The following is a 14,289-nucleotide window of genomic DNA, read 5'->3' as shown; positions in this document are numbered from 1 at the left end:
CGGTGGCCCCTGTATATAGCCTCGTTATTGTTATTATTCTTCCTGCTGCAGCTAAAACAAAGAGTGTGCCAGCATCACAAACACACAGCTCTGTATCAATCTGTACCACACTTTAGCAAGCCTAAACATGCTTGCCTGCATCACCCACACACAGTGCCACCCACACACACACACACACAGAGTGAAACCCACACACAGCCCCAAGAAATGGAACACAGCACAGCTGTCCTATCCAGTCCCTTTAGATAGTGAAAGTAGGTTCCTGAACAAATAGTAAGTGGCAGTAGGAAAATGGTCACTCCTCCCAAGGCATCGCTGTAGAACACAGAGTCAGACTATCCCTCACTGTTCCTCAGCTCCTAACCCTATCGATCCAGACAATTAGCAGAACGTCCTCACCAGCGGCCACTGTTGTCCTTTCTGGCTAATGAGTACATAGTGGCTAATGAGTACATAGTGGCTAATGCTAGAATAGGCTATCAAAGTCACTTAACACTGGGATAACAGGTAGCTGGATCCAGACCAACTGTGATGTATTCCATATCTTGTATTAGGCTTTACATTAAAGGACGTAGGCCTCGTACAGGACTGCACCGGTACAATAGCATATTTGTCACTGTGTTTATCATTAGCTCAGCATAATTGGCCACGTGACAGTGGGGAGCTGCTCATTTTCACCAAAGCGACGTTGCTCATTGCATTAGGTTTACAAGATATCCTAAAAAGCAGACACACAAACGAGAACGTCAACTCCAGTTAAGTTGATATGAAACAGTGGCACATGAAAAGGTAGAGGCTATGCTGTGGAAAGGCCAAATAAGGAGAACTGCCCTAGAATGACTCACACGGGTAGAGATCTAATCAGACACACACTGTACACAACAACTAAATTCAGACTAGCAAGACAAAGGCTATGAGATAAAAAAAACAAAATGTACTCTCTGGAAAGTAACATTCTCCTTAAACTGAAATCCAACAGAAAGACGCTACATGCTAACTGTCATCTACACTAATTCAAAACCCCAATACAGTGACCAATAGGCTAAACGCTAATCATCCGCTCCTTCCAATTCCAACCGGCAACACAGCAGTGAACAAGCCATCATGCCAACACAAGACATGCTGACAAGAGTCACCCAATGACACCAAAAGGGGAGGAGTCTAAAGAGGAAGTTGGAAGCCAGGAGTCACACCAAACACCCTCCCTCTCCTTGTCTGAGGGGGATAAAGAGGCCACAGTGACAGAAGGAGATAAGTCTCTTCCTCACTCTCTTTGCCTTCCGGTCCAACGCTTTAATGAGTATATATACCTGGTGTAAAACGAGGGGTACGCCGTCGACGGTAGAACCACACCCCGGCTGCAGAGAGGAAGTGAGCAGCCACCACCAGGACGGGCGTGACGACTGCCGGGTCCGTAAGCAGGTCCATTGCTAACCACTTACGTGCGAAGTCAGTTCATTCCACAAAGACTTAAAACGAGAGTGACTACTTCCAGCGTCCAATGCCAATCCAAGGTCTGTCCTAAGACGGGCAAGTCCGTCAGCAAGAAGCTACTGAAGAGATTTGTAGTTTCTGCCTCAGCTTGTTAGTTAGAAGCATCTTCTCTCCTTTTTTTTGTGCCTTGCCTCAGCTGTTAGATGAACTTTTCTCAACTTTCCATCCTCGTCTTCGTTGTCCTTCTCCAACTTCTCCTTTTTGAACACGTAGCCCTCACTGCTGAGAGACTAGTCATCTCTGCCAAGTCCTTCTCTCCATTTGAGCTCCCTCCCTCTTTACACCAATCTTCTCTAGTCTCACTCGCTCTTTCTATAGCCCCAGTCTCGCACTCTGACACTCGTACACTGAATTCCTTTCCCCTGAAACAAGCGCCCGGCACTGAGCCGATGCTCCGACCACCAGTATAAAAAAGTTCAGAAACGGAATAAAACCAATGAAACCGTTGGGTTCCTTCATTCTCTCGCTAGGGAGGAAACAACATGGGAGATCGTCTTTCCTTTGTGCATGTTGGCGCATACGTCCGTGTGTGTGTGTGTGTCAAGCCGCGTGTCATGTGTGAGCATGTGCTGCTGTCTCTGTTTGGCTCACTCAAAGCAACAGAGATGTCACTCCTTCCTAAATGTATTAATGGCCATCTTTGAATGAAAGTATTCCGACTGTGGGTGACTTGATAGACCACTAAACCAAGGTGAACGTGTGTGTGTGTGTGATTACAGTCTAAAACAGTGTGAGAGAACACAACATGAGGGTTGGGGCAGGGAATTGCTATCTAACTACAAGAGTAACTATGCTGTACACTTTAAAAAAGTGTGTGAGTGCATGAAGTCACGATATGTGAGACGTGTGAGCTCAGTGAGTCAGCGTGGTAGAATAGATATAGACCGCATGGCAGGGGGTAGAATAGATATAGACCGCATGGCAGGGGGACAGGGGGTAGAATAGATATAGACCGCGTGGCAGGGGGACAGGGGGTAGAATAGATATAGACCGCGTGGCAGGGGGACAGGGGGTAGAATAGATATAGACCGCGTGGCAGGGGGTAGAATAGATATAGACCGCGTGGCAGGGGGTAGAATAGATATAGACCGCGTGGCAGGGGGTAGAATAGATATAGACCGCGTGGCAGGGGGACGAATAGATATAGACCGCATGGCAGGGGGACAGGGGGTAGAATAGATAGAGACCGCGTGGCAGGGGGTAGAATAGATATAGACCGCGTGGCAGGGGGACAGGGGGTAGAATAGATATAGACCGCGTGGCAGGGGGTAGAATAGATATAGACCGCGTGGCAGGGGGTAGAATAGATATAGACCGCGTGGCAGGGGGTAGAATAGATATAGACCGCATGGCAGGGGGACAGGGGGTAGAATAGATAGAGACCGCGTGGCAGGGGGTACAATAGATATAGACCGCATGGCAGGGGGACAGGGGGTAGAATAGATATAGACCGCGTGGCAGGGGGACAGGGGGTAGAATAGATATAGACCGCGTGGCAGGGGGTAGAATAGATATAGACCGCGTGGCAGGGGGTAGAATAGATATAGACCGCGTGGCAGGGGGTAGAATAGATATAGACCGCGTGGCAGGGGGACGAATAGATATAGACCGCGTGGCAGGGGGACGAATAGATATAGACCGCGTGGCAGGGGGACGAATAGATATAGACCGCGTGGCAGGGGGACAGGGGGTAGAATAGATAGAGACCGCGTGGCAGGGGGTAGAATAGATATAGACCGCGTGGCAGGGGGACAGGGGGTAGAATAGATATAGACCGCGTGGCAGGGGTAGAATAGATATAGACCGCGTGGCAGGGGGTAGAATAGATATAAACCGCGTGGCAGGGGGTAGAATAGATATAAACCGCGTGGCAGGGGGTAGAATAGATATAAACCGCGTGGCAGGGGGTAGAATAGATATAGACCGCGTGGCAGGGGGTAGAATAGATAGAGACGGGGTGGCAGGGGGTAGAATAGATAGAGACCGCGTGGCAGGGGGTAGAATAGATAGAGACCGCGTGGCAGGGGGTAGAATAGATAGAGACGGCGTGGCAGGGGGTAGAATAGATATAGACGGCGTGCCAGGGGGTAGAATAGATAGAGACGGCGTGCCAGGGGGTAGAATAGATAGAGACGGCGTGGCAGGGGGTAGAATAGATATAGACCGCGTGGCAGGGGGTAGAATAGATATAGACCGCGTGGCAGGGGGTAGAATAGATAGAGACGGCGTGGCAGGGGGTAGAATAGATATAGACCGCGTGGCAGGGGGTAGAATAGATATAGACCGCGTGGCAGGGGGTAGAATAGATATAGACCGCGTGGCAGGGGGTAGAATAGATATAGACCGCGTGGCAGGGGGTAGAATAGATATAGACCGCGTGGCAGGGGGTAGAATAGATAGAGACGGCGTGGCAGGGGGTAGAATAGATATAGACGGCGTGGCAGGGGGTAGAATAGATATAGACGGCGTGGCAGGGGGTAGAATAGATATAGACCGCGTGGCAGGGGGTAGAATAGATATAGACCGCGTGGCAGGGGGTAGAATAGATATAGACCGCGTGGCAGGGGGTAGAATAGATATAGACGGCGTGGCAGGGGGTAGAATAGATATAGACCGCGTGGCAGGGGGGTAGAATAGATATAGACCGCGTGGCAGGGGGTAGAATAGATAGAGACGGCGTGGCAGGGGGACAGGGGGTAGAATAGATATAGACCGCGTGGCAGGGGGTAGAATAGATAGAGACGGCGTGGCAGGGGGTAGAATAGATATAGACGGCGTGGCAGGGGGTAGAATAGATAGAGACCGCGTGGCAGGGGGTAGAATAGATATAGACCGCGTGGCAGGGGGTAGAATAGATATAGACGGCGTGGCAGGGGGTAGAATAGATAGAGACCGCGTGGCAGGGGGACAGGGGGTAGAATAGATATAGGCAGGGGGTAGAATAGATATAGACCGCGTGGCAGGGGGTAGAATAGATATAGACCGCGTGGCAGGGGGTAGAATAGATAGAGACGGCGTGGCAGGGGGTAGAATAGATATAGACGGCGTGGCAGGGGGTAGAATAGATATAGACGGCGTGGCAGGGGGTAGAATAGATAGAGACGGCGTGCCAGGGGGTAGACTAGATAGAGACCGCGTGGCAGGGGGTAGAATAGATATAGACCGCGTGGCAGGGGGTAGAATAGATATAGACGGCGTGGCAGGGGGTAGAATAGATATAGACCGCGTGGCAGGGGGTAGAATAGATAGAGACCGCGTGGCAGGGGGTAGAATAGATATAGACCGCGTGGCAGGGGTAGAATAGATATAGACCGCGTGGCAGGGGGTAGAATAGATATAGACCGCGTGGCAGGGGGTAGAATAGATATAGACCGCGTGGCAGGGGGTAGAATAGATAGAGACCGCGTGGCAGGGGGTAGAATAGATAGAGACCGCATGGCAGGGGGTCCTTGAGTTACTCAGCCCTCACAGAGAACTGTGTGTGTGTGTGTGCGTGCGCACAATATGGACGTGCATGCATTGCATTTCTAAATGTTCTCCTGTATGTCAACGCTAATGTTACAGTGGCAACAACTTCTAACCGAGCTGCTGTCCAACACAATATCCACCAAAACGCATAAAAGGTCATGGAATCCAATTTAGAATCACATGGAGATGAATAGTGTGTGTGTGTGTGTGTGAGAGAGAGAGACCGTGAGTTTGGAAAGGCCAGGCCTATATAGAGTAACAGTGGGCATAACATCACAGTCACCAGTATTTTGGGGAAACGGTTCGATACCCCAGTTGTCCAGCTTGTGGTTTCCACTAGGACTGTTACATGTCAGTCTGTTCTGGGAACGTCTAGTGTTCAATTACCCACCGTCCTCTCTGCCCAGAGCCAATCCACCAATCACACGTCAGAATCATAGAAACACCATATCTACCTGCTTAAAAACCAAAACCCTGAGATAAGAACTAGAAGTGTAGCTTATAGAAAGTGAGAAAACCAATACGGAGACAAACTAGAGAGAGAGAGAAAGGCCTAATAAGGGAAGTGTCAATGTTTTAGCAACAGCCACAAATCTGAGGTCAAGAGTTTAAAAACCACCACCGTGGGACAGACGAGACCGATGTGTGTGAGGGGTGAACAGTTGCACAACACTCAAACACACAATCCCTTACACTCTAGTGGAATAGCCAGGCAAAACACTGTCAAAATGTGCTTCATACGACCACTTCAATAGTTAACAAAAACGGTTGATCTTAACCTCACCACTAATAATCCCTGCAATACTTATCCAGAACTCTAAAAAACTTCTGAACTTTTTATTTATAGAGTTGACGAAAGACTAATCAAAAATAAATCAGATCTGTGCGCAGACCTAACTCTCACATCAGTCATTTCTGAAGTGGGTGTAACTTTGTTTGTTGTTGTTGGGGGGGGGGGGGGGGGGGGGGTAGCTTGTCCTGGGTCTCATTACTTACACTGACATGCATGAGATGAGAGTACTCAAGTATGAAACAGCCAAAAAGGTACACACATACAGGAGTACTGTAAACACACACAGAAGAAAGGTGTGTGATGTAATTACCTCAGCTAAGCTCTCTCGGCTTGATTGCCTGTAAGTGCAAGACTCAGCTAAGAGGGGTTTGAATCCACTATCAAGATGAGATTATCGAAGGAAATAGCCAAGGTCAGAGGTCAGAAGCGCACAAACACAGGCGCGCACACTTTGTCTCTTGACAGGCGGATGCACATTGAGTGAATGAGCGGAGCAGTGTGTGCAAAAGACTGGAGGCCAAGAGGTCAGGGCCTCTAACAGGGGCCTGTTTCAAAGCCCCTCCACCGGAATAGGAAATGTTTACTGTGTGTGTGTGTGTGTGTGTGTGTGTGTGTGTGTCTACATAACACTCCCAAACAACCAAGGAATTGAGAGTGACTCATTGGACAAAGAAGGCATGGACATGTCAGACTACTGTACAAGCTTGGCACAGAGAGATAGAGGGAATGACCGAAAGAGAGAGAGAAAGAAAAAAATAATGAACGAACAAACGAAAAATGGGAAAGTGATAGATGATAGAGAGAAAGGAGGGAAGAAAGGAGATAGAGGGAAGGTAGAGAGACACAATAGATTGGTCCGATGTGGCTCAGTTGGTAGAGCATGGCGCTTGCAACACCAGGGTTCTGGGTTCGATTCCCACGGGGGACCAGTTTAAAATGTAGGCACTCACTACTGTAAGTCTCTCTGGATAAGAGCGTCAGCTAAATGACTAAAATGTAAATGATTTTATAAGGCTCTGCACTCTAATGGCCGGTTGTGAATAGGGTTGCACATTTTGGGGAATATTCAAGTGGAAACTTTCCATGGGTAACGGAAATATATGCAAATCAATATTAATACCATTTAAAATGTAGATGTTTTTTTGCATTGGATATATTTACCTTATAAGTAGACATAATTGCAAATGATTAAATCCTTCCAATATAAATAAAAAATAACAATTTAGTTACGAATTGAACTTTAAATTAGTTGACTCTTCACATGGGATGATTTCACTGAAAAACAAAAGGGAATATTGAATGATCCCCAATGATCCATCGCATCTCCCAAAAACGTTTTCAACATACATCTGTAAAATGATAGTCTACAAACTAAAGCTTTGGTTGTTTTACTCTCAGGCTTCTATGTCTTCTCCCTGGACCTCCTCAATGTCCACCTCTTGAACATCAGACTCTGAGGCCTCATCTTCACTGTCACTTTCCAACCTTGTTGAGGACGGCTCGTTGTCAGGCTCAAAAAGCCTCACATTTGCCCAGATGCCCACCAATTTTTTAACCCTTGTATTGGTCAGCCTGTTGCGTGCTTTGGTGTGTGTTCCCAAACAAGGACCAGTTGCATTCTGAGGCAGCTGATGTTGGTGGGATTTGGAGGATGATGAGGCAACAGGGGAAAGAGCCTCAGATCCAAAGTCCCTTCCAGCAGGTGGCTGATGAGATATGTTGGCACGACTGCCATATTGCATCTCCATCCCAAAGCCCTTGCTTGGAAGTGTACTTCGCCAGACTGCCAAGAACCTTGCCCTCATCCAGGCCAAGGTGGCGAGACACGGTAGTGATGACACTATAGGTCTTGTTGATCTCTGCACCAGACAGGATGCTCTTGCCAGCATTCTTGGGGTCCAACATGTACGCTGAGGCATGTATGGGCTTCAGGCAGAAGTCTTCACGCTTTTTGATGCATTTCAGAACTGCAGTTTCCTCTGCTTGGAGCAACAGTGAAGTGGGCAGGGCAGAACGGATTTCTTTGCTTACATCTGCAAGCAGAGTGAACATCAGACAGGATGGCATTGTCTCCCTCAATCCGTGCAATGGCTACTGCTGTAGGTTTCAGGAGTTTCAGGCTGCTTACCACACTCTCCCAAAATACATCATCCAGGAGGATCCTCTTGATGGGGCTGTCTATATTGGCAGACTGTGATATGGCCATTTCTTAGAGAGACTCCTTCCCTTCCAGGAGACTGTCAAACATGATGACAACACCACCCCAACGGGTGTTGCTGGGCAGCTTCAATGTGGTGCTCTTATTCTTCTCACTTTGCTTGATGAGGTAGATTGCTGGTGTAACTTGATGACCCTTCACATACCTAACCATTTCATTGGCTCTCTTGTAAAGTGTATCCGTTGTTTTCAGTGCCATGATGTCCTTGAGGAGCCGATTCAATGCATGAGCAGCACAGCCAATGGGTGTGATGTGAGGGTAGGACTCCTCCATTTTAGACCAAGCAGCCTTCATGTTTGCAGCATTGTCTGTCACCAGTGCAAATACCTGGTCATTGACTGCCTTCAGCTCATCTGCAATGTAGAGACCAGTGTGTCTGTTGTCCCTTGTGTCTGTGCTCTTGTAGAATACTGGTTGAGGGGTGGAGATGATGTAGTTAATTATTCCTTGCCCACGAACATTCGACCACCCATCAGAGATGATTGCAATACAGTCTGCTTTCGCTATGATTTGCTTGACCTTCACCAGCAAATGAGTAGATAAAGTGTGTCTGGTTGGAGGGGTGTATGCTGGGCGAAGAACATTCAGGAATGTCTTCCAATACACATTGCCTGTGAGCATCAGAGGTGAACCAATTACACAGCTCGAGCAAGACATTCATCAGCATTTCTGACTACGTTCCTCCATTGAGTCCAAAAAAAAAAAAAAAAAACTTAGATTCCAGGAGGACCATGAGCTGTTGCTATCGATAGGGTGTCTGATTCATCATTTTCACCTCGAATAGAAGTAGAGGGACTTTTGCCAGAGGTTGTGAGCATTGAGGGAACTTTATGCACTTGGCCAGGTGATTCTGCATCTTTGTTGCATTCTTCACATATGAGTTGGCCCAGTATTTGCAAACGTACACAGCTTTTCCTTCTACATTAGCTGCAGTGAAACGTCTCCACACATCAGATAGTGCCCGTGGCATTTTCCTGTAAACATTTGATTTTTAAAAAAACCCAACTATAATTCTATGTACAGATAAATAGTTAAGCAGTTAGATTAAACAACTCCTTTGTAAGATAAATGTTTTAAAATGAAACATTATGGAAACAGGTGAATTAACACACCTCAGTTAGCAGGCTCAAGCAAGCTAAAACCCACACGGTAGCAAAAAACGAACTATCAGAAATTGTTAACAAGTTAGAAATTATTTAAACACACTTTGCGGTAGGCTGCTATTTACTAGTTAACAAATAAATCATGTATGTCATCTAAAATGTATTCACCCCACCCAGTATTGTAATCAAAACAGAAAGCATGTAGTCCTGGGCTCAGACAGTGTAGTAGTGTGGGCTCAATAGCATCTCATTAGTGTGCAAGATCTTGAGAATCAGCTGTACATGTGATGGAAGAATGCACTGTGCATGCAGAGGGTTGCAATTCCATTTAATTGGGGATAGTTTAACCAAAATATGCCACAAGAAATAGAATTGCCTTATGTGTATCCCACAAAAAAGGTTCACTGTTATAAGCTAACTTTTTTGATGAATTTAAGCAAAGTTCATGGAAAAGTTCCGGAAATATTTTGGGGAATTTACCGGAACGTTTCCGACCCTTTGCAACCCTAGTTGTGAATGACCCGTTTCATACAGAGACCAGAATCTCACACGAGAACCCCCGCCCCCACACACAAATTGTTAATTGTGACCACTGACCAGAGTCATGAAGGTCCCTGCTGTTTGCACTTCCAATTCCAAAATGATCAGTCCATATTTTACTTCAATCATTGTCCTCCTTTCCATTCTTTTATTTTCCCCAGGCTCGTTTCCTCTCTCCTCCCCCTATAGGCCGTTCAATTGCTCGAGTCTGCAACATCATGTAGGATAGAGAGTCTGCCAACAAGGTCACCCTGACATACAAGACCACGCGCACACACACACACACACGACACAAGCCCACATCCATTACCTGAAAAACACCCCTAGCCCATGCACAAGCACATGGGGACAGACTGTGATCGCATGAACACTGTGTATGCACATACAAAACGCACACACTACATTAAGCGCTGCAGTAAAAACAATTAGCCTACATTTTATCTATTGAACATAAGGTGTGGAGAAATTTCCCCCATGTGCCATATATATATATTTTTAATCATTGTCGTCTTCCTTTTCCATCTTAATTAAAATAACCCACAGGAAACATGATAATGACGGCAGCCTGAGGAAGAGGTGGATGAGAGGGAGGAAGAGGATGACAGACAGCAACAGCAGGAACATGATTTAACTGGCCTTGGCATGTCTTGTCAGTACAGCTAAAAATAAAAATATATATTTTTTAAAAGTCACTCTTTCCCTGTCCTTCTGTTTCTCTGGCGGTCTGCCTTCCGCTGACCCATGCTCTCGGCTGGCATCCCTCCATCTTCTACCCGTCTTATCCTCTGCTTTTTCCCCTGCACCTTCCTCCTTCCTGCGCTGCTGTCCGCATAACTGTGGCTCAAACTAGCCCTTGAAATACAAGTCTCCAAATACAGTAGGGCTAATAGCAATATGATACACACAGAGGCAAACCTAAGCAATATGGTTCAAAGAGAAATCGCAAACAACTTACTAATGGGCCACACAGCTGGTCACGTTCCATTCCGTATACTTCGTCTGAGCACTCAAATTGAGTGCACAAGTATATACTTAATGGAATACATTCTATTCATGTCCAGTCCAGTCACCAGCTGTGTGGCCCTGACGCATCCTCACAGGTCCCCCCCACAGTTCCGCAGTGGCACAGTGAACCCGCGACCCCTTCATTGCTGCTATAAGCACAAACACTTCCTGTAGAGGAATCTGAGCCAGCCAGAGTCTTTCCCTGCTCCATACTGTTCTATTCAATACGCCAGCTTGCAAGTTAGGAAAAAGTGAAAAAAGGGGGAGAACAGGATCTGATGTCGTGGGGGGGGCCAGAGAGTTTGATACAAAAGGGGTTATAGAGTTCAGTGGAATCCCACTAGTACAGTAGGATAGTGTATTGTAAGTGTGTAACCTGTGGCATAGTTTAATGGAGTATGTTTTATACACTGGAGGGACATTGAGTAGCACAAAAACTACGGCTAATTTACACAAAGCCTCGATTTTTCTCTCCAGGTTCATTCAAATGACAGGTCCCTGTAATACCACATTCTACAGTTAGGGGGCAACATGGTTCTATTTACAGAGTGTATACAGGCCTAAACCCACAGTGACAGAAAACAAATTCAGCAGTTAGGCCCATTTGCTCTTATCTCAGTTCTCCCTCTTCTCAGTAAACTGTAGCCATAACGAGCTACACAACACAAACTGCAACAGGATCAGTTATAAAAAAAGTTACAAAGAGCTAACAGGAAGCCAATCCAATGGCGTCACTAGGTAAACACATAGGACTACGCGTCACACTCTATAACAGCAGACACACAGAAAGAGATAGTGATGGAGTCTGGAGCCTAACACAAAGCCTGCTGCTAATAGAATACACTTGTTTTCAGACAGTGAGAGGTTAAAATCCCTGGGTCAACCAGGCAGAAGCACTCCCAGACAGAGTGGAAGTCTGCATCATTACAGCATGGCTAATCACACACAGAGCTAATGAAGGCACGGGGGGGAGGGGAGGGAGGGGGTGTTAATACCATCTTTGACATGTCGGAGAGAGATACTGTAGCCTACGGTTCAAGAAACAAACCGTCCATGACAATAACATTGTCGTGTGCATCATTACTTGAATTGTCTTGGAATTTTTGTGACGCCGTTCAATTTATATAGGCCCATTTCAAAAAGGGAGTCTGCCGAACACTCTGTGTGGCATAGAGGATAGTGTTTGCAACATCCACGGTCCGCAATCAAGGCAACAGGGAGGCATTTACAAACCAACCACGCAGAGTGGGATGAGGGAGGGAGCACGTTTTGACAGGGGTAGTAAAAGGCTCCCTACACCGGTCGTCCAGTGGGACGAAGGCGCTGTTAAGAGATTACAGCAGGAGATATGGGCCTGCCCATAGACTGTAGTTGGAACTCACACAGGAGTCAGGGTTGGGCTGAAGAGGGTACACTGGGGTGACGAATAGATGGAGTAGATCAGAGGAGTGTTACCCCTAGGAATACTGATCTAGGTTCAGTGTTGAGGTTTGCGGCCCTAAATGGTTAAGGTTATGATTAGGGGAGGGTAATATGATCCTAGATCAGTGATCGTGACTAAGGGCAACTTCTACCTGGTTAAGCGGTAGAGGTTACAGAGAGTATGAGAAAGGCTTTGATATGCATTTCAGGTCACGTCAAAATGAATTCCTGAAATATTATGCTCGGAGAACGCTCTCCTACTCATTGTTCATGCAGAACGAGAGTATAGCTGTAAAAAAACCCCTGAATAGACTGATTTGTTGACTGACACAGCCACCGTGAGGGTGGACGAGGAGCGACGGAGGAAAGGGCGTGGGGACGGACATGAGAGAGACACCGAGACAGAGAGTGATGGTGAGACTGGCGTGGGGAACACCCGTCGAGTCACAAGGCTACAGAACAAGGCACCACAGGCCATGACAACAAGTAGACCCGTTCACATTGAGAACGCAGCTACGCTTACGTCACACACATCAACACCTTCGTCAAGGACACAGAGAGACTGAGGGAGAGAGAGGTGGTGAGTGACAAACATTTCTTAGCAAGGGCAGAGACAGAAAGGTAGAGACAGGGGTCACACACACACACACACACACACACACAAGGCGGCCTTGTTTACAGGAAACAGTCCTGCAGTTTGACTGTGCTCTCCAGGGCATGCAGCTCATCCAGCTCAGTAAAGGGAACAAAAATAATCTCATGAAGAAACCCAGTAGACCATTATAGGCCTCACCTGGAGGTCAAGCCAGCAGGAAAACTAAGGTCATGTTCATTAAGGCACCAACGTTTTAAAACACTTTGCAAATGAAAGTGAAAGCGGGTACCTCATTGGACAAGCCAAAGAAGTCCCTCTCCCCGTGTGTCTGTTTTCATCCACTCGGTGCCTGATGAACGGGACCAGGTCTACTGCCCTGCTGCCTGTCAACTAGATGACCTCAGGAGGCCAAGTCATTACAGTGTGTGTACAGTGTCATAACAGGGGGCCTATCTGACAGAACTGTGTCAAAATAGGAGAGACCTCAACAGTGCACCCACATGCCCCATTAGGTTGGCCGTACACCGCCTGACAGTGCCTGTCAAAACAGGTCAAAAGTACCTGGGCAGGCACCAGTGGAGAGACTCTGCCATTTCACCACAGTGTACAAACATAGATAAGCCAGGGCAACTTTACCTGGGTCGTCTACTTGCACTGACTTTGCTGATGACTTCTGTACTGAGGAAACATGTACTTACGACGACTGTGATATGTGGTTGTCTCACCTAGCTATCTTAAGATGAATGCGTAGACTGAAAAGATTTGGCATGGGTCCTCAGATGCTCAAAATGTTCTAAGGCTGCACCATCGAGAGCATTCTGACGGGTTGCATCACTGCCTGGTAATGGCAACTGCTCGGCCTCCGACCGCAAGGCAGTAGAGGGTCGTGCGTACGGCCGAGTACATCACTGGGGCCAAGCTTCCTGCCATCCAGAACCTCTATACCAGGCGGTGTTAGAGGAAGGCCCTAAATTTTTTGTCAAAGACTCCAGCCACCCCAGTCATAGACTGTTCTCTGTGCTACCGCACAGCAAGCGGTACCAGAGCTTCTACTCCCAAGCCATAACACTCCTGAACATCTAATCAAATGGCTACCTAGTCTATTTGCATTGCCCCCCCCTCTCTCTTTTACACTGCTGCTACTCTGTTATTATCTTAGTCACTTTAATAACTTTACCTACATGTACATAATACCTCAATACCGGTGCCCCCGCACATTGACTCTGTACCGGCACCCCCTGTATATAGCCTCGCTATTTTACTGCTGCTCTTTAATTATTTGTTACTTTTATTTTTTTTAAATTAAAACTGCATTGTTGGTTAAGGGTTCGTAAGTAAGCATTTCACTGTAAGGTCTACACCTGTTGTATTCGGCACATGTGACAAATACAATTTGATTTAACTGAGTCACTCCGGATTAAAGAGTCTGCTAAATAACTAAAATGTCAATGTAAAAAGTGTTCATAAGGGCACAGCACAGCAAAATGGTTTCAAACATTTTGCAACGGGAAAGGAAAACAAGCGTTTCTTATTGGACAAGTAGAGGTAGTAAGTACTCTTTCCCCCATTTCACACTGTTTTGTGACTACTGAACAACCCTGGGATATAACCAAGCTGCCCCTGTTGACCTGACTCTCTCTCACTCCCCCAT

General features: G+C 46.9%; 1 protein-coding gene across 8 annotated transcripts in view; it reads right to left on the bottom strand.

Annotated features, from left to right (window-relative positions):
• Positions 1–14,289, bottom strand: part of LOC115173472 (microtubule-actin cross-linking factor 1) — a 259,398-nt gene that overhangs the window by 163,283 nt on the left and 81,826 nt on the right. The window contains exon 1 of one of the 8 annotated variants that reach the window (XM_029731579.1): positions 1,311–1,443. The exons of the other annotated variants lie outside the window; for them this stretch is intronic. Coding sequence (XP_029587439.1) covers positions 1,311–1,428 — 118 coding nt within the window. The 5' untranslated portion in view covers positions 1,429–1,443. Of the gene's footprint in view, positions 1–1,310; positions 1,444–14,289 lie in introns of those variants that run through there. 8 annotated transcript variants of the gene reach the window in all.

The sequence above is a fragment of the Salmo trutta genome, chromosome 34, assembly GCF_901001165.1.
Source record: "Salmo trutta chromosome 34, fSalTru1.1, whole genome shotgun sequence".
NCBI classification, from domain to species: domain Eukaryota; kingdom Metazoa; phylum Chordata; class Actinopteri; order Salmoniformes; family Salmonidae; genus Salmo; species Salmo trutta.
This window is presented reverse-complemented; position numbering and strand designations above follow the sequence as displayed.